Genomic DNA, 21,692 nt, shown 5'->3' with positions numbered 1-21,692 from the left:
AAAAATAAACAAAAACCGAACTAAAACCAAGTTTCCTCAAATTTTGTAAAATTTCTTATAAAACGATAACACTGACTTCCTTTATTATAGAAAGGTTATCATACATACGAAGAACACTTGGCATAGAAAAATATTTTAGTTCATTCGTACTAAGAAGTATTCAATCCGTTCAAAACTTAAGGAAACACACTTGTTAGAATATAGGACATTTTCCTATATTTCTTTTATCTACCTGTAATCGATACCTGTCATCGATATGTTTGCGCGTGGGTTGTTTTTTTTTTAGTTGGAATCGCGTTGTTATGGTATACGGGTAGATTGTTAAGAAATAATATAGTAAAATAATATAATAAATAACAAATTAAATATTTATTTTAAATTAGTGTGAACATTTGTCTTTTATCAAAATTATTGAACACAAATAACAAACAATAATACCCATATTCATAATAATTTACTGACAGTTTATCGAATGAATTTGTATTGTAATAGTAGGTTTAAAGTGTACGTTAACTTTTATGAATATGGGAGTAAGTCTTTCAATGTTCGTGATGGTGTATAAAGAAAGAAAAGAGAAACAGAACAACAACCCCTTCATTCATCTTCATTTTGAAATCAATTATCAGGTAACATTCATACAGAGACGCTAACCTTTTGTGAAAAAATTTGTTTATGATTTTTTTGTAGGTATTGAAATTGTAAAAGGAGGACTAAATCGTTACGCAGCATCTTATTAAAAGTGAAAGGAACAAGAAGAAGAAAAGAATTACGTTTTACAGTTGGTAAAAAATAGTGGAATAATAAGCTAATATTTCAAGGCCAGTCGATGCTGTTAATTCTTAATAAATATATTTAATATATTAATAAAACATGTCTTTTATTGAAGAAAAAATGTCTATATAAATAAATAAAACTGTATATAAAAACGAAGGTAAGCAGTTCTAATTTTGATGTAAAAGGTTTACCACAAATATGTCAGATTTTTCCAAATGAATGAAAAAAGTTCAATAAAATCATTCCATATATGAATTCAATTCAGTTAAATTTTTTCATTCTGTAGTATAGTGGTACATAAATATAGGAAAATGTTAACTAATATATGGAATGTATTCTACCTAATTTCTACGAAAATCACATCGTTCAAACAAATAAAAATGTCTTTGGCGCTATACGAAGTTCAACTTTCTTCACAATGAGTTCATTTTAACTTAAAGAAGGGGTCACTTTTTTCTGGGTGTACCATATGGTACTTTCATGCTTTGCGTACCGTTTATACCGTTCGGTATCGATATTGTACCATACGGGGTTGGCTAACTATCAATAACGTAAGGTGTCGATTGAGTGTATCATACGTGATAATTTTTCTTTAGGACTTAAATTAATTCAAATTGTTAAAATCAAATATCGACCGGCACTGTAAATTAAAAGATTTATCTTGTTGTGCTTGATATAAAGGTAAAGGTTGAGTTACTTATCATGCGTTAATCCGTGCGTTCATGGAAATGTTGATATTTTTCAGTTTGAAGCACTCTAACAAAACTGTTGCTTTAAAAGAGAAATTCAACTCTTCACTCAACGGACACATTAACGCATGGTACGTAACCATTAGCGTAGCTAGACAATTTTCCTAGGGGGGCTATAGCCCCTCTAGCTAAAAATTTATAGACTGCACTTATACCCTGCCAGCATTTCAAAGTTCCATTTCAACCTCATCGTTACCACAGACTCGTAAATGTCACTTCAACCATCATGAAAAGGTACATCAAAAAGTACATGCAAGTAATTTGCCATCCCTACTGTTAAAAAAGCCATTTTTTGTGAAACGCCAAGCGCAACCAGCTTGTTATATTTTAATTAAATAAAAACGAAAATAAAGTTCTGAAAACATAGATTATACGCTTAAAATTGTGAAAGGTATATTGGTGAACAATTTGGTGATTTTCCAAATGGAATAAAGTGATTGTTTTTCAGATATTTTACAGACACGCTGCCTCCATGGAATAAAAACACTGGTTGATAGACGCAGCAACATGTAACTCGCTACTTGTAACTCAACATCATCATTAATGCCAAAAATTATGTTAAATGTAATGTGATAGTGGTATAAATGTTATATTTTTAAGAATTTGTAAATGTTTAATCAAATTAATAAATATCTAAACAAACGTGTTTTACTCGACCACAATGATTCTTTTACAACTATCTTAAAATGCACTTTTTCTGATTGTTTGGAGGGTCTCTTATTGGCGTCGTTCTAAATTGATCTATAAAGGCACCTAATAATTGCACTCATGCGAAACATTTTTGTAGTAACTTGGCGTGGTACAACTTCTCAATAGTGACGGCGCTTTTCCGACGAGTTTTTGATGTCGTATATGATTGTTTTCGACGTAGTGGGGATTCTCAAAAGAGTCCCCAAATTCTAAAAATGTTGGCAGGGTAGGTTCAATTATTGTTTTATTTCATAAAAAATAATACAAAAATTGACATCAAAATAATATATAATAAAGCAACTAAAAGTAGTTCCACACTTTTCCTAGCAAAAAAATTGGGATTTGTTTTAAAGGCACAAATGTCCTCACAAAGAAGTTAATTATATTAACTACACAGGAAGTTTTTTACGTCAGTTTTTTCATATTTTAATGCGTAATTTTTGTTTTCTTTTTTCAAATAGTTTAAAAAAAGAGTAAGAATAAATAAAATGGTAAAAATTATTCAAATTTTGCCACAAAAATGGTAAATCCATTATAGAAAAATCGACAATTTTTGAAAATATTGAAACAAGCGTTAGAGTACATTAAAAATCATAAAAAATATAAAAATTATTATAAATTAATGTTTCTTGAAGCTCGATGTCTTTATAAATATTTATAGAATTCTAACAAAAGGTCGACCAAAAATCAAATAAAAAACGAATAAATAAAAATTATTTATTTGGGAAAATATCACACAATTTTTTAATTCACATTCAAAACTCTGAATTTGGATCACACCGTAAGAAGTGATGCAAATTTATTGCAACGGCTGTTGAAACGGTGGACATTCGTTCTATGACGAGTTCCTATTACATTCATCGCTTCTCCGCCAATTTTTAACCACTTCCGGACCCAAAAAGAACATTTTCACTTCTTTTTTTGGCGACGTTGTTTTGCAGCATTATTAAGATATTAATTTATGAAAGAATAGTTTCAATACCAATTACCATTTTTTGATTAGGATGACTAAACCAGACTAAACAATATAATAAAGGAGGTTTACAGCCTGTTTCTGTATGTCGAATGAGCTCTGTGGATCGACTAAAATGGAAACAAACACCTGAATTTATAACCAAAAAACAGCGGTTTCTATGCATTTCAGTCGATCGATTGAACTCGTTCGACATACAGAAACAGGCTGTTAGTTATTCAACTAAACCATAAGTTCAATCACGGCTCTATTTCATAAATATCAGACTTCAAACATTGCCATCGGCAACTGCTACCACAACCCAAGTAATTCGATTGTGCATGAAAGTCTTTAGCGGAACTTTGTGCGGTTGTATATACTTGTTTAATTTTTATAAAAATGTAAAATCGTAAATAGGTTTTCAAATTCTGGGGGGCTAAGCCCCCTCCCCAGAGGCCTTCCTACGCTTACGTACGTAACTCAACCTTAAGTTACCTTAATAAACACAAGATGAGCGTTTTTCATATGGAACAACTTTTCAATTTGAGGGTAAATATAGTTTTCAATATAAATTCAACTTGACTTGAAACAGCTCATCTTGTTTCCGAACTTGTGTGATCATCCTCTTTGAAAGAAGTCACGAACAAAGTCAATTAAGCGGTCTGCGCTTTTAATCAAATTCTTGATATCAGACATTATTACTTTCAATAAAATTCAAATTTCGATTAAAAATTATTAATTTGGAATAAAAAACGGGGTTGTGGAACTCAATTCCAACAACAAACGTAACTAGGGTTCAACAAACGTAACTAGGGTTCAACAACAAACGTAACTAGGGTTCAGAAAATTTAAAAAAAGTTACGAAATTTATTTATAATTGGCAATAAACAAATATTTAATATTTTTGAATATTTTTCATAAATTAAACAAGTAAGGAAAGTCTAAAGTCGGGCGGTGCTGACTATATTATACCCTGCACCACTTTGTAGATCTAAATTTTCGAGACCATATCACATCCGTCAAATGTGTGGGGGGCTATATATAAAGGTTTGTCCCAAATACATACATTTAAATATCACTCGATCTGGAAGAATTTGATAGACTTCAACAAAATCTATAGACTCAAAATTTAAGTCGGCTAATGCACTAGGATGGAACACAATGTTAGTAAAAAATAAATATGGGAAACGTTTAAATCTGAAGCAATTTTAAGGAATCTTCGAAAAAGTTTATTTATGATTTATCGCTCGATATATGTGTATTAGAAGTTTAGGAAAATTAGAGTCATTTTTACAACTTTTCGACTAAGCAGTGGCGATTTTACAAGGAAAATGTTGGTATTTTGTCCATTTTTGTCGAAATCAGAAAAACATATATATGGGAGCTATATCTAAATCTGAACCGATTTCAACCAAATTTGGCACGCATAGCAATAATGCTTATTCTACTCCCTGTGCAAAATTTCAACTAAATCGGAGTTAAAAATTGGCCTCTGTGGCCATATGAGTGTAAATCGGGCGAAAGCTATATATGGGAGATATATCCAAATCTGAACCGATTTCAACCAAATTTGGCACGCATAGTTACAATGCTAATTCTACTCCCTGTGCAAAATTTCAAATAAATCGGAGCAAAAAAATTGGCCTCTGTGGTCATATGAGTGTAAATCGGGCGAAAACTATATATGGGAGATATATCCAAATCTGAACCGATTTCAACCAAATGTGGCACGCATAGTTACAATGCTAATTCTACTCCCTATGCAAAATTTCAACTAAATCGGAGCAAAAAATTGGCCTCTGTGGGCAAATGAGTGTAAATCGGGCGAAAGCTATATATGGGAGCTATATCTAAATCTGAACCGATTTGACTGATATTTTGCAAGTTTTTCGAGACCCATAAAATATTCGGATTTACGGAATTTGAGGAAGATCGGTTGATATACACGCCAATTATGACCAGATCGGTGAAAAATATATATGGCAGCTATATCTAAATCTGAACCGATTTTTTCCAAAATCAATAGGGATCGTCTTTGAGCCCAAAACAGGACCCTATACCAAATTTTAGGACAATCGGACTAAAACTGCGAGCTGTACTTTGCACACAAAAATACATCAATAGACAGACAGACGGACAGACAGACAGACAGACGGACATCGCTAAATCGACTCAGAATTTAATTCTAAGCCGATCCGTATACTAAAAGGTTGGTCTATGATTACTCCTTCTTGGCGTTACATACAAATGCACAAACTTATTATACCCTGTACCACAGTAGTGGTGAAGGGTATAAAAATATTTAATTTTGGTCTTACCAACACCACTGTGCAAAAAAACTACGTATTAGTATACGATATGATAAAACTACTAAAGGTAGAAAAAAGTAGGCAACACTGATATTGATCAGACGTGAATTTCTTATTCAAGTTTATTTGTATTTTATACATAACAAACATCACCTGCCAACATTTTTTGAATTTGGGGTCGCTTCAGAGAATCCCCACTACGTCGAAAACAGTCGTATACGATATCCAAAACTCCTCGGAAAAGCGCCGTCACTATTGAGAAGTTGTACCACGCCAAGTTACTACAAAAAAGTATCGCATGAGTGCAATTATTAGGAGCCCTTCTGGATACATTTAGAAGGACGCCAATAAGAGCCCCTTCAAACAGTCAGACAAAGTGCATTTTAAGATAGTTGTAAAAGAATCATTGTGCTCAAGTAAAACACGATTGTTTAGATGTTTATTAATTTTATGAAACATTTATAAATTCTCATAAATATAACATTTATACGGCTATCACATCACATTTAACACATTTTTATGCATTAATAAGAGATTGATGTTGAGTTACAAGTTGTAAGTTAAATGTTGTAGCGTCTATCAGCCAGTACTTTTATTCTCAATGGAGGCAGCGTGTCTGGAAAAATATTTGAAAAACTATCACTTTATTCCATTTGGAAAGTCAAAAATTGTTCACCAATTTACTTTTCACAATTTTAAGCGTAATAACTATGTTTTCAGCACTTTATTTTCGTTTTCATTGAAATAAATTATAATAAGCCAGTTGCGCTTGGTGTTTCACAAAATATAAAATGGCTCTTGTAACAATAGTGATGGCAAAATACTACCACAGTTGGCGATTGTTGCAGTGTCACTTACGAGTCTGTGGTAGCGATGAGGATGAAATGGAACATTGAAATGCTGGCAGGGTTGTGCTTGGTGTTTCACAAAATATAAAATGGCCCTTCTAACAATAGTGATGGCAAAATACTATCACAGTGTCACTTACGAGTCTGTGGTAGTGATGAGGATGAAATGGAACTTTGAAATGTTGGCAGGGTCTTATCAGGCATCCTAGTTGCATATAACTGCATCTAATGCGCTTTACAGACTATCAGTTATTCCGGACGACAGTGCTCGCGTCGAACATATCCCATATATTGTGCACATTATAAGTTAAGTCCGAAGGCATAATCGATACTGCTGCATGTTTATGGGATCGATAACACATTTACCGATTCCCAATAAACACAAACGTTTGAAAAATGCTAAATTTCAACAATTTTTCAAACATTTTTTCAAAGGATTAGGGTAATATTCAAGTTGAGAAATTGTTGAGAAAATCGCGTTCTCAACAAAAAACAGACATTACCCTCAACAGTGAAATTCAATACATTAGCAATAATATCTCAAGTGTTATCCTCAAATTGAAATGCATCGCTACTCAATAATTTGTTAAATAATTTTCGATGCGAGTCAAATTCAAATTTAACATCGTTGCAAATACTTTTCAACCTAAATTTGTATGAATGATATCCCCACTTCAAATTGAAAGTCAAAGCGAAAATTCTATGAATTTTGTATAATTTATTCATTTTCTTCAAAATGAAATATATAAAAATACACTACACTACATAATACACTACAATACCAATTGATATATAATAATCTTATTAAACATATCAACAAATAAGAACAAAAAAAAAAACAAAACTTTAAATATCTTAAACATTATTAGTAAACACGTTTGCATTGATAATTCGATTTCCTTCCTTTTGGTGTCATAAAACAGCATTAAAATTTATTAACATGCGGGCAATTTGAAATTAGGAACGTACTGGACCGCGTGTTAGAATTGATTCCCAGCAGAAGAAATTCACAAAATATCCATGTTAAACTGATAATAGCATATGAATTAAACTGACAATGTGATGCACATTTTCATCCAGAAGTTGTTGATTTCAACAATTTGTTGTTTTTAAAAATTTTAATTGATTGTACTTGTAATGTTTCTGGAAACTTTTTCTTGTCGATAAGCCACTCATTTTTCATTGGTCAACTTCTTAATGTTTGCAAGAATGTAGCATCCAAAGATTTTATTTTTCTGCAAAGAGATTTAAATTTAGTGACTTCTCTAAAGTGTTGATTTAATTTTTCATATTGACCAATTATTATAAACTATTTGAAGCAGTTCCAGTTAATTGTCCACCATTTTTTCATCGGTCAGCTTTTTAATGTTTTCAAGAACGTAAAATCCATAATTTTAGTTTTCTGCAAAGAGATATACATTTAGTGACTTCCTTAAAGTTTTATTTCATTTATTATTTTCACTTACCTATTTTTATAAACTATTTGGTTATTTGTCTAAAATTTTCCATTTTTTAATTTCTTGCAATTGACCACGAACTTCGTTGCACAAATAAGTATTGAAAACCACATGGTTTTTTCGTTGCATTTTAGGGTAGTGTTTTGTCAAAGTTTTCTCATATTATTTTCAACACCTTTTCAAAGATTTCGTCAACATTTTGGCAAATTGGAAGTAATTCGCAAACAATTTGAAGATGTATTGAAGATGAGCTATTTCAAGTCAAGTTGAATTTATGTTGAAAATTATATTTACCCTCAAACTGAAAAGTTGTTGCATTTGAAAAACGCTCATCCTGTGTTTATTGGGTTGTTTAGTCATCGCCGACAAGTCGTATCGATCCGACACACTATAAGATTCTTTACAAACACCGACATTCCGTCCGGAATAACTGATAGTCTGTAAAGCGCGTAAGATGCCTGGTACTTTGCCCCACGACATGGAATTCGATGTCACAGAGGTTGTGGCTGCCAAATGCAATAAACTTCAGGAAGATAGGAAATTGGCTTGCGTCATACCAAATGTTGCATTTACCATGTTAGTTCCATACATGTTTGTAATTTTTTTTATTTGTTTTTTTTTTTTTTTAATGAAAAGTTTAATTTTCTTAATGAAACAATGTTAAATTTTAGGCAACAACAAAAAAATTACATTTTCCCATTTATGGAAATTTATTTCGTGCACTTAACCCTTTCACTACCGAAATAAATCTAATGATAAAAACTTTTATTTTTCTTCTGTTTTTACTTGTACAATAGCATGTAGAACAAAAATTGTCATTTTGAAAACCTACCACAATTACTTCAAGATTTACATTTACTAGAAACATACAGTACAAAAATTGTCTCAAATTTTCGTATTTTTCGTTTATTGTTAAAGAAGTTTATAAAAATGTATTTTAGACCTCACCAATATAGACAATATTTATAGCTTATTTAGATTAAAGCCTCTACTTTGAAATAATATCGAGAAATAAATCGAAACTAAGTGGGAAAATAGAATTTGGTGTCTTTTTCGAATGTCCTTCTAAGTGGACATCGGTAGTGAAAGGGTTAACAATCAATACTTGTCGTATACGCGTTTGGTTCGATAAACGAAAAGTGTGAAACTAACACCGTAAATGGTTTGATCTCCTCAGTAGCCAATTTCCTATTTTCCTTTGAGTATTGTCTTTGGTGGCAAAAACAACAATTAATCCCAATGATCGCATACGCCAACGGCTTGAAAGTGCTTTGTCACCAATACGAGGGCAGTTCGGAAACTTCTTAACCTAGCACAAAAAGCGCGGTATAAACAGAAAAAAGTTAAGTGTTTTGGAACTTCCATCTCTGTTATGAACACATGTTAAATTTTGTTTCGATCTGACAACTCCTTCATATAGAAACAGGTGTTCAAAAAAGACGCATCCGCATTTTTTTACAATGGAAAAATTAGAAATGCGTGCTGTCATTAAATATTTTCATAAAAAAGGTTTATCGGGACAAGAAATTCATAATGATATGGTGAATGTGTTAGGTGAAAGTGCTCCTTCATATGCAACAGTAAAAAATTGGGTTGCTGAATTTAAACGTGGTCGTACAAGCATTGAAGATGAACCACATAGTGGACGTCCAAAAACAGCAATAACAATAGCAACAACAATTGTAGCCAAAGTGCATGATATGGTATTAAATGACCTCAAATGATCGAGTCCATTTAATTTTGCATGAAGAACTACAGATGAGAAAGCTTTCTGCAAGGTGGGTGCCGCATTTGTTAACAGTCGATCAAAAACGCATAACAGGTTGGCTGATAAGTTCCCGGTCTGACACATAGATGGCGTCGCTCGTATTAAATGCATATTATTTTTATATAGTACCAACCTTCAAATGATTCGTGTCAATATTTGACGTCTGTAAGTCAATTAGTTTGTGAGATAGAGCGTCTTTTGTGAAGCAACTTTTGTTATTGTGAAAAAATGGAAAAAAAAGAATTTCGTGTTTTGATAAAATACTGTTTTCTGAAGGGAAAAAATACGGTGGAAGCAAAAACTTGGCTTGATAATGAGTTTCCGGACTCTGCCCCAGGGAAATCAACAATAATTGATTGGTATGCAAAATTCAAGCATGGTGAAATGAGCACGGAGGACGGTGAACGCAGTGGACGCCGAAAGAGGTGGTTACCGACGAAACCATCAAAAAAATCCACAAAATGATTTTGAATGATCGTAAAATGAAGTTGATCGAGATAACAGAGGCCTTAAAGATATGAAAGGAACGTGTTGGTCATATCATTCATCAATATTTGGATATGCGGAAGCTCTGTGCAAAATGGGTGCCGCGCGAGCTCACATTTGACCAAAAACAGCAACGTGTTGATGATTCTGAGCGGTGTTCGCAGCTGTTAACTCGTAATACACCCGAGTTTTTCGTCGATATGTGACAATGGATGAAACATGGCTCCATCACTACACTCCTGAGTCCAATCGACAGTCGGCTGAGTGGACAGCGACCTGTGAACCGTCTCCGAAGCGTGGAAAGACTCAAAAGTCCGCTGGCAAAGTAAAGGCATCTGTTTTTTGGGATGCGCATGGAATAATTTTTATCGATTATCTTGAGAAGGGAAAACCCATCAACAGTGACTATTATATGGCGTTATTGGAGCGTTTGAAGGTCGAAATCGCGGCAAAACGGCCCCATATGAAGAAGAAAAAAGTGTTGTTCCACCAAGACAATGCACAGTGCCGCAAGTCATTGAGAACGATGGCAAAAATTCATGAATTGGGCTTCGAATTGCTTCCCCACCCACCGTATTCTTCAGACCTGGCCCCCAGCGACTTCAATTATTGTTTTATTTCATAAAAAATAATACACAAATTGACATCAAAATAATATATAATAAAGCAACTAAAAGTAGTTCCACACTTTTCCTAGCAAAAAAATTGGGATTTGTTTTAAAGGCACAAATGTCCTCACAAAGAAGTTAATTATATTAACTACACAGGAAGTTTTTTACTTCAGTTTTTTCATATTTTAATGCGTAATTTTTGTTTTCTTTTTTCAAATAGTTTAAAAAAAGAGTAAGAATAAATAAAATGGTAAAAATTATTCAAATTTTGCCACAAAAATGGTAAATCCATTATAGAAAAATCGATAATTTTTGAAAATATTGAAACAAGCGTTAGAGTACATTAAAAATCATAAAAAAAAAATATAAAAATTATTATAAATTAATGTTTCTTGCAGCTCGAGGTCTTTATCAATATTTACAGAATTCTAACAAAAGGTCGACCAAAAATCAAATAAAAAACGAATAAATAAAAATTATTTATTTGGGAAAATATCACACAATTTTTTAATTCACATTCAAAACTCTGAATTTGGATCACACCGTAAGAAGTGATGCAAATTTATTGCAACGGCTGTTGAAACGGTGGACATTCGTTCTATGACGAGTTCCTATTACATTCATCGCTTCTCCGCCAATTTTTCACCACTTCCGGACCCAAAAAGAACATTTTCACTTCTTTTTTTGGCGACGCTGTTTTGCAGCATTATTAAGATATTAATTTATGAAAGAATAGTTTCAATACCAATTACCATTTTTTGATTAGGATGACTAAACCAGACTAAACAATATAATAAAGGAGCTTTACAGCCTGTTTCTGTATGTCGAATGAGCTCTGTGGATCGACTAAAATGGAAACAAACACCTGAATTTATAACCAAAAAACAGCGGTTTCTATGCATTTCAGTCGATCGATTGAACTCGTTCGACATACAGAAACAGGCTGTTAGTTATTCAACTAAACCATAAGTTCAATCACGGCTCTATTTCATAAATATCAGACTTCAAACATTGCCATCGGCAACTGCTACCACAACCCAAGTAATTCGATTGTGCATGAAAGTCTTTAGCGGAACTTTGTGCGGTTGTATATACTTGTTTAATTTTTATAAAAATGTAAAATCGTAAATAGGTTTTCAAATTCTGGGGGGGCTAAATTTTTTCTGGGGGGGTCTAAGCCCCCTCCCCAGAGGCCTTCCTACGCTTATGTACGTAACTCAACCTTAAGTTACCTTAATAAACACAGGATGAGCGTTTTTCATATGGAACAACTTTTCAATTTGAGGGTAAATATAGTTTTCAATATAAATTCAACTTGACTTGAAACAGCTCATCTTGTTTCCGAACTTGTGTGATCATCCTCTTTGAGAGAAGTCACGAACAAAGTCAATTAAGCGGTCTGCGCTTTTAATCAAATTCTTGATATCAGACATTATTACTTTCAATAAAATTCAAATTTCGATTAAAAATTATTAATTTGGAATAAAAAACGGGGTTGTAGAACTCAATTCCAACAACAAACGTAACTAGGGTTCAACAACAAACGTAACTAGGGTTCAAAAAATTTAAAAAAAAAGTTACGAAATTTATTTATAATTGGCAATAAACAAATATTTAATATTTTTGAATATTTTTCATAAATTAAAAAATATTTAATGTTGGTCTTACCAACACCACTGTGCAACAAAACTACGTATTAGTATACGATATGATAAAACTACTAAAGGTAGAAAAAAGTAGGCAACACTGATATTGATCAGACGTATTTTCTTGTGCGTCAATTTCTTATTCAAGTTTATTTGTATTTTATACATAACAAACATCACCTGCCAACATTTTTTGAATTTGGGGGTGCTTCTGAGAATCCACACTACGTCGAAAACAGTCGTATACGATATCCAAAACTCCTCGGAAAAGCGCCGTCACTATTGAGAAGTTGTACCACGCCTAGTTACTACAAAAAAGTATCGCATGAGTGCAATTATTAGGAGCCCTTCTGGATACATTTAGAAGGACGCCAATAAGAGCGTGAAAAACTGTCACTTTATTCCATTTGGTAAGTCAAAAATTGTTCACTAATATACCTTTCACAATTTTAAGCGAAATAACTATCTTTTCAGCACTTCATTATCGTTTTTATTTAAATAAATTATAAGAAGCTAGTTGTGCTTGGTGTTTCACAAAATATAAAATGGCTCTTCTAACAATAGTGATGGCAAAATACTATCACAGTGTCACTTACGAGTCTGTGGTAGTGATGAGGATGAAATGGAACTTTGAAATGTTGGCAGGGTCTTATCAGGCATCCTAGTTGCATATAACTGCATCTAATGCGCTTTACAGACTATCAGTTAGTCCGGACGACAGTGCTCGCGTCGAACATATCCCATATATTGTGCACATTATAAGTTAAGTCCGAAGGCATAATCGATACTGCTGCATGTTTATGGGATCGATAACACATTTACCGATTGTTTAGTCATCGCCGACAAGTCGTATCGATCCGACACACTATAAGATTCTTTACAAACACCGACATTCCGTCCGGAATAACTGATAGTCTGTAAAGCGCGTAAGATGCCTGGTACTTTGCCCCACGACATGGAATTCGATAATATAATATAATTAGTATTATATTTACTCATACACATACATGAAATTTATAAATTAATGTAACTTAAAATTGAATTAAAAATAAATAAAATGTCACAGAGGTTGTGGCTGCCAAATGCAATAAACTTCAGGAAGATAGGAAATTGGCTTGCGTCATACCAAATGTTGCATTTACTATGTTAGTTCCATACATGTTTGTATTTTTTTTATTTTTTTTTTTTAATGAAAAGTTTAATTTTCTTAATGAACCAATGTTAAATTTTAGACAACAACAAAAAAATTACATTTTCCCATTTATGGAAATTTATTTCGTGCACTTAACCCTTTCACTACCGAAATAAATCTAATGATAAAAACTTTTATTTTTCTTCTGTTTTTACTTGTACAATAGCATGTAGAACAAAAATTGTCATTTTGAAAACCTACCTCAATTACTTCAAGATTTACATTTACTAGAAACATACAGTACAAAAATTGTCTCAAATTTTCGTATTTTTCGTTTATTGTTAAAGAAGTTTATAAAAATGTATTTTAGACCTCACCAATATAGACAATATTTATAGCTTATTTAGATTAACGGCCGTTTTCTTATAGTTCCGTAAAAATAACTTAACGGAAAAGTTAACTAACAATATTTTTTTCTAACGAAAAATTTTAACTGGTTGTTAAGGAAATGAATTTCAGAAGAGTCAAGTTAACTAACCTCAAGATTTTTCTATTGTGATCAACCTTTTTTCTATTGTGATTTATATTTGTATGCATGTCATTTTAATTAATAATATTGGTGAGATTTGTATATTTATTTTGAAAAATGAACGAAACAAAAGAAAAAAGAAATCGGTAAGTACTAATTTCTTGATTTTAAGTTTTTATAGATATATACATTTATATTTAGTTGCCCGAATTTCACGCCCAAGGAAGAAGATGTTTTGATTTGCCTTGTTGAGAAGTATGCGCATATAGTCGAGTCAAAAGTAACGAACGGTGTAACTTTCCGCCAAAAACAAGAAACATGGGAACGCATCCAAAGAGAGTTCATTGCCCAATGTAATGCCCAGCGGTCTGTAAAAAACTTGCGGTATAAATACGACAACTTAAAGAAAAAGGCGAAGGAGACTTTGGCAAATGACAAGAAGAGTATTTACAAGACTGGTGGGGGAAATTTTGAAAGCAAAGTAAACGCAAGTACATTGCGCATAGCGGCTATATTAGGTTCATCTGCTACAGGATTGGAAAATAAAATCGACTCAGATAATTGTGAGTATTTTATACATTATCCAGTTAAAACTTCTCAATATGTACCTGGAGGATCATTTGCAGTTTTAGAAGAAAATGTAATGGAATCCTTCGAAGTTGTAGACGATGAAAATGTTATAATCGAAGCGGTGGAGACTTTATTAGATACTGAGGATGTGCCATCACTGGACTTTGAGGAAACTAAGCCTATAGAAAGTGTAAGACCTGTATATGTTCACCCTATTTGGTTAATAGTTATATAATTGGAAGTAATTTGAACAAATACCCGATCGATACTTAATATTAATAAAGTAAAATTTTTCTATATGTAATATTTATTAATCAGGATTGCAATTGGGCGAAATGGAATCCTCAGCAATTAAAAAAAGTAAAGTCCCCAAAATTACAAGTTAAAAATCGAAGTTTAAAAAGTGAAGAAGTTTTGGACATCCAAAAGAAATTTTTCGAAAACGAAGACAAAAGGGCAGAAGAGCGAAATAAACTACAAAAAAGAAAACTGGAGTTGAAAATTGAACTTTTGCAACTTGAAATTGAACACAAACGAATACTTATTGAAAAACAAAATGATAAATAATTTTTATGATTTTTTAATGTAGTATTACTAATCTGTTAATTGTATTATTTACAAAATAGTTTTCTTCTTCTGTTTTAATGGCATGAGCATTTAATAAAAAGCCTGTTGTTCCATTCTTGATTATAAACTGATATATTCTATTTGTTGTTGCTGATACGTCAATTTACAATTTAGCAAAATAGTTATTAATGAGATTGCTTATAGTACTTGAATTATTGGTTGATATATTTTCGTGAAAGTCCAAATCATCCGTATCTACTTCCTCGTATTCTGTTTCAGAAAGTTCTACATCTTTTTGAAGACGGCAAATATTGTGAAGGACGGCACATGCAACGATAACGGCCATAGTAGATCTTACTGATAGACGAATTCCAAGAGAAAGAACTGGAAAACGACGTTTGTAGACACCAAAGCAGCGCTCTACAACGTTTCGTGTTCGAATTTGGGACTCATTGTACAGATTCTCCGCTTCGTTGTTTGGATTACTGAGAGGAGTGAGCAGATAAGGTTTCACTCCATACCCACTATCGCCTAATAGCCAATAGTCTTGGAATTCCCCACATTCAAGTCTTGATTTAATCCTACTGTCGTGGGCAGATCCAGGCCATCTGGCTACAATATCAGTTATGACCAGATTAGCGTTACATATTGCCTGTAAATGGTGAATTGAACGAATTATAGATATATGGTTCAAAAACACCAAACTTACTTGCACATTGAAAGAAAAATAGCCTTTCCTGTTGCGGAATACTTCCGCTTCAGATCCGCCCGGTGATTGGATTCGAATATGGGTGCAGTCAATTGCACCTAAAACTTTCGGAAACCGTGCTATTTCATAAAATTGTGCTGAAGTTCTTTTCATTTCTTCCTCATTTTTCGGCATGCAAATAAATTTTTTAGATAATTTCGCAATTGCAAATGACACCTTTCTAACAACACGACATGCAGTTGGCACACTAACACCGCAATAATCCGCCACCGTTATTAAAAAGTTTCCACTTGCATAAAATCTAAGGGTAAGAAAAACCAACTCGCTGACGGACAGAGCATATTTCCTGCGGAAATATCAATTAAATATTTTACACATATTTATTGTATAAATATTACCTTCTCAATTTTGGCTCAAGGACATCCTTAAGTTGATTTATGAGATATTGCGCTGTTTGTTTTGATACCCTATATCGCGCCTTAAATTCTTCATTTCCTAAATTTAAGTGATTTTTCCGCGCCTTGTATTGTCGACTATTTTTGATGCGTATATTGTAATACACATTATTCAAATGTGAAAATTGACCGATATTCATTTTGTTTATATTATAATATACAAAAACATTTGACATTATATTCCGGTTAACTGCTTAACTACCAGAAAAAACTCAGTTAAATTTAACGATTAATTTTCAGTTAGTGATGCCATATTATTTTTAACTGAACTACCTGAAATTCATTTAGAGGTAACGGAGTCTTTAACTACCAGTTTATTTTTAACGGAGCTACATGAAAATGGCCGTAAAGCCTCTACTTTGAAATAATATCGAGAAATAAATCGAAACTAAGTGGGAAAATAGAATTTTTCGAATGTCCTTCTAAGTGGACATCGGTAGTGAAAGGGTTAACAATCAATACTTGTCGTATACGCGTTTGGTTCGATAAACGAAAAGTGTGAAACTAACACCGTAAATGGTTTGATCTCCTCAGTAGCCAATTTCCTATTTTCCTTTGAGTATTGTCTTTGGTGGCAAAAACAACAATTAATCCCAATGATCGCATACGCCAACGGCTTGAAAGTGCTTTGTCACCAATACGAGGGCAGTTCGGAAACTTCTTAACCTAGCACAAAAAGCGCGGTATAAACAGAAAAAAGTTAAGTGTTTTGGAACTTCCATCTCTGTTATGAACACATGTTAAATTTTGTTTCGATCTGACAACTCCTTCATATAGAAACAGGTGTTCAAAAAAGACGCATCCGCATTTTTTTACAATGGAAAAATTAGAAATGCGTGCTGTCATTAAATATTTTCATAAAAAAGGTTTATCGGGACAAGAAATTCATAATGATATGGTGAATGTGTTAGGTGAAAGTGCTCCTTCATATGCAACAGTAAAAAATTGGGTTGCTGAATTTAAACGTGGTCGTACAAGCATTGAAGATGAACCACATAGTGGACGTCCAAAAACAGCAATAACAATAGCAACAACAATTGTAGCCAAAGTGCATGATATGGTATTAAATGACCTCAAATGATCGAGTCCATTTAATTTTGCATGAAGAACTACAGATGAGAAAGCTTTCTGCAAGGTGGGTGCCGCATTTGTTAACAGTCGATCAAAAACGCATAACAGGTTGGCTGATAAGTTCCCGGTCTGACACATAGATGGCGTCGCTCGTATTAAATGCATATTATTTTTAAAGGGTGATTTGTTAAGAGCTTGATAACTTTTTTTAAAAAAAAAACGCATAAAATTTGCACAATCTCATCGGTTCTTTATTTGAAACGTTAGATTGGTCCATGACATTTACTTTTTGAAGATAATTTCATTTAAATGTTGACCGCGGCTGCGTCTTAGGTGGTCCATTCGGAAAGTCCAATTTTGGGCAACTTTTTCGAGCATTTCGGCCGGAACAGCCCGAATTTCTTCGGAAATGTTGTCTTCCAAAGCTGGAATAGTTGCTGGCTTATTTCTGTAGACTTTAGACTTGACGTAGCCCCACAAAAAATAGTCTAAAGGCGTCAAATCGCATGATCTTGGTGGCCAACTTACCGGTCCATTTCTTGAGATGAATTGTTCTCCGAAGTTTTCCCTCAAAATGGCCATAGAATCGCGAGCTGTGTGGCATGTAGCGCCATCTTGTTGAAACCACATGTCAACCAAGTTCAGTTCTTCCATTTTTGGCAACAAAAAGTTTGTTAGCATCGAACGATAGCAATCGCCATTCACCGTAACGTTGCGTCCAACAGCATCTTTGAAAAAATACGGTCCAATGATTCCACCAGCGTACAAACCACACCAAACAGTGCATTTTTCGGGATGCATGGGCAGTTCTTGAACGGCTTCTGGTTGCTCTTCACTCCAAATGCGGCAATTTTGCTTATTTACGTAGCCATTCAACCAGAAATGAGCCTCATCGCTGAACAAAATTTTCGATAAAAAAGCGGATTTTCTGCCAACTTTTCTAGGGCCCATTCACTGAAAATTCGACGTTGTGGCAGATCGTAAGTCTATTCATGATGAAATGTCAAAGCATACTGGGCATCTTTCTCTTTGACACCATGTCTGAAATCCCACGTGATCTGTCAAATACTAATGCATGAAAATCCTAACCTCAAAAGAATCACCCTTTATAAGTGGATTTTGGAAGTGTAATGTGAATGAGGTATTATGGTTTAAAGGTGTGTACTATGTTCTGTTTTCGAGTTGAAAACCACTTTATTTTCGCGATTACTTTTCCTTAAATAATCGAAACTGTAAATGATAACAAACATATTCCCATAATATCTTGCCGAAATTTAGAGGAACAAGAAACTGTGCATCAATTGAACTAATTTATCTGCTTTATATTGAACTGTTTTAATAAAGTAACCGCGAAAATTTCAACTCGAAAAGCGAACATAGTACTTACCTTAAGATGTCGTTTACTTTAACATATTTAGGCATCATCATCCAAATTAACGTGATATTTTAATTATATTGTAACGGCCTTTTGATTACTAAAATTAATTTAAATGCTGAAATTAATTAATTAATTGTTTGAAAAAAAATGTGAATTTTAGCATTTTTCAATCGGTTGTGTTTATTGGAATTGTATTGAAGATATTGAGTACTCATTTAATTGTAACGAGTACTCAAAAAATTAGTCAGTAACGAGTACTTGTAATCAATTACTCGTTACTTTCCCAACCCTAAAGCATATATGTAGAGGAAATAACTTTGGCCAATATAAATATAAAATACAATTAATTTTCTGCAACTCATATGGGAAATAATGAGCATTTGGTCCTTAAATGATCAGTGTAAAGAAAACGTAGAATCCTAAAAGGCTTAGTGGCTTGCTAAATATAATTGTGCTCGTAAAAAATAAAACAGATACTTCGTAATCGAAATCGTAGTGTTTATATTTTTTCTGAATTGCCGCTTGTTATAGTAACAAGTAAGTGAATTATACATATAAATTGGAAGGATTCTTAATTTATAAAAATCATAGCACGCATTCCCTTGCCCAATATGTTTCTATGAGACAACCCCCAAAAATCAAAGGGCGTATTTTTTTAACACATTTGCAAAATAATAAGCATTTTGTTCTTTAAATGGCAAGTTTAAAGGAAACTTGGATCCCAATAATATTGATGTGTAAAAACAATTTTGTGAATAAAAGTACTAATCGAAGAAAATAATGGCAATTAGGAGTTTTTATACATAGTTTCCTGTAAAGCGGCTTCTTTAATTGTCGTTTATGTTTTAACAACTAAACCATATTGTATTGAATTTACATCCAGTAAGATTTTCTGTTTGGAAGGAGGAGACAGAGAAACTAAAACAATAACAAATCAAAAAACATAATTGGCAGTCATTTTCTGCTGACGCCGTCAGTTTTGGCGTACTTGGCGTTGGAACTAGCAAATCGATTCGCAACGAAGAATATGGTTGGGATATTAAATGAATACATTTAAAATTATTCATTGCATATTAGAAAATTCAATAAACGAAATTTACGAATTTAATCCATTCTTTCATATATGAACGTTTAAACGATTGTATTTTGATTTGGCCAATTGATGGGCTCTGGCAACTCTGGTTGGGGGAGTAAATCCTTCGCTCACCGTTTCACTGGTATAGAGAGAAAAATTTTCAAACACTTTTGCAAATCAGCAGGGACACACGCAAATCTTATACGTTTTCGACGGTTAATGTTTATATAAATTTAATTTATTTTGATTTATTTCTTTGAAAAGTTCCCATAATAACGGAGAACAATGACTAATTTGGAAAAGCAACACGAATTGGTTAAGAACAGTTTGGTGCAGTTTGTTAGTGCACATATACCGGGTGCAGATTTTAGTGTCGTTGATGAAATAGTATTGTCGTATGTGATTTCGATATTGGAGGAAGCATCACAGGACCCATGTTTTGATGTGGAGGGTTTCGTGGAAATGATGGGTGCTTACTTTGCGGAATTTTCGTCTATTGACCAGGGAATCATATGCGATTGGATCTACAAATTGGCAAATGAATTGTTGCAGTTGCAGAAAAATCCTGACAAACATTCTGCGGCAAATTTGTCGTTGAAGTAAGTATAAAAGTTTCTAGAACGGTATTTTTTCAGGGCATATCTTTCACTAAAAACGGATAAACATATAATTACAGTACACTATCCCTGTCGGATATTATTCCCGAGTCCAAATTGCGAGCTCGCAATTCTTCGTCCTCTTCCGAGAAGGATGAATATCCTTTGAATGACAGCGAAGATTTTGTTCAACCCAACAATGGATATGATATCAATGCCATTTATAGTCAAGAGATAAAGATACTGGAAGAAATGTTTCCTGACACACCTTCAATTGAGGTAAGTCTTTGTGAAAATGTCTTTTTATTTGTGGTTTGAGTTTTGCAGAAGCCTTAGAAATATATGAAAATATGCATACACAAATATGTATCTGTAGTATGCACATTGCATTTTATAATGATGGAGTTTATATAGATACCTACTCACCGTTAATGTCAGTATATTGTTTAAATGTCTGTAGAACTGCAACAAGCGAGTATTGAAGTGGGTAGGCCATTAGTATGCGAAATTATATATTGTCCCTATATAAAGAGTTTTATTATTTTTACATCTCAAACTCATACATGACAGTTAGTGCAAGTAAATTTCTCTGAATTATATTTCATCATACATCACAGAAAATAAATAAAACTAAATATGTGGCGATACTGACAAGTCGAACTTTTTCTAAGGTAACGACATCAAAAGGAGGTAATCCCTCACGAAAGAGATACAAGGAACGCAGAAAGGCTTTGATTATCCTAAATAAGTTAGGACCAGTCGACCCAAGCACGCTGACGGCTAAATAAAGCGATTCTTTAAAATGGGCTCAAGGAATTCTTGAGACTGGAAAAAGGGAACGATCCCCGGATGAGCTGCCGTCCTCCAAAAGGGAACAAAGATCGTTTGGCTCAGTTGCTAAAGACAGCCTTGTGATGGCAATCTTTAATAAAGGAGCATTGGACGGTATGGTTCCAAAGCAAAAATGGGGGGAAATTGAGAATGCTCTGTCTGTCGTCTACTCACAGGTGCTGGAAAAGTTTCCCGGCCCAGATCCTCGACACCAAGAGGCTGGTTGGTATCAAGGACGATTTAAGCTAGTCGCATTTGAGGACCAGAGGTCCATAGAATGTTTTAAAGCTGCTCTGATACTAATTGGTGAAGTTTGGGATGGAGCTGCTCTAGAAATGTAAGGGAAAATAAATCCGTATATGAAAATTCGTTTCAGCGCCACCTATATGTGAAAAAATGAGTTATATACGAATAATTTTGTTTTTTTGCAATATAATCCTCCGGCAAAACGGGAAGAGATAGAAAAGCCAAATTTTAACCAAAGATAAA

At 33.4% G+C, this 21,692-nt stretch overlaps 2 protein-coding genes and 1 long non-coding RNA gene across 4 annotated transcripts in view; all 3 read left to right on the top strand.

Annotated features, from left to right (window-relative positions):
- Positions 1-1,681: 1,681 nt before the first annotated feature.
- Positions 1,682-2,185, top strand: LOC142221643 (uncharacterized). The gene is made up of 2 exons (XR_012718168.1): positions 1,682-1,914; positions 1,972-2,185. It is a non-coding gene; the product is annotated as an uncharacterized LOC142221643 (long non-coding RNA).
- A 6,048-nt stretch (positions 2,186-8,233) lies between these two features.
- LOC142230844 (uncharacterized) lies at positions 8,234-15,088 on the top strand. Its single transcript, XM_075301467.1, has 4 exons — positions 8,234-8,278; positions 14,175-14,514; positions 14,578-14,711; positions 14,840-15,088. The coding sequence occupies exons 1-4, from the start codon at positions 8,234-8,236 to the stop codon at positions 15,086-15,088; spliced, it is 768 nt and encodes a 255-aa protein (XP_075157582.1).
- Positions 15,089-18,991: 3,903 nt separating this feature from the next.
- LOC142221642 (CUE domain-containing protein 2-A) overlaps positions 18,992-21,692 on the top strand; it is a 58,527-nt gene continuing 55,826 nt past the window's right edge. For both annotated transcript variants that reach the window (XM_075291398.1, XM_075291399.1), the window contains exons 1-3: positions 18,992-19,238; positions 20,041-20,375; positions 20,453-20,651. In XM_075291398.1, the coding sequence (XP_075147513.1) occupies positions 20,062-20,375; positions 20,453-20,651 (513 nt within the window). In that variant the 5' untranslated portion in view covers positions 18,992-19,238; positions 20,041-20,061. The remainder of the gene's footprint in view (positions 19,239-20,040; positions 20,376-20,452; positions 20,652-21,692) is intronic.

Source organism: Haematobia irritans, chromosome 1 (genome assembly GCF_050003625.1).
Source record: "Haematobia irritans isolate KBUSLIRL chromosome 1, ASM5000362v1, whole genome shotgun sequence".
In the NCBI taxonomy this organism is placed as follows: Eukaryota; Metazoa; Arthropoda; class Insecta; order Diptera; family Muscidae; genus Haematobia; species Haematobia irritans.
The sequence above is the reverse complement of the archived record's forward strand: the minus strand, read 5'-3'. Positions and strand labels throughout refer to the sequence as shown.

What these genes read in the sequence shown, in the direction of transcription:
- LOC142230844 (XM_075301467.1), top strand. Translation starts at nt 8,234, where the DNA reads ATGCCTGGTACTTTGCCCCACGACATGGAATTCGATGTCACAGAG. An exon ending in TGGAATTCGATGTCACAGAG is followed by an intron (nt 8,279 to 14,174) that starts GTTGTGGCTGCC and finishes TTCACGCCCAAG; the next exon opens with GAAGAAGATGTTTTGATTTG. An exon ending in AAACTAAGCCTATAGAAAGT is followed by an intron (nt 14,712 to 14,839) that starts GTAAGACCTGTA and finishes TTTATTAATCAG; the next exon opens with GATTGCAATTGGGCGAAATG.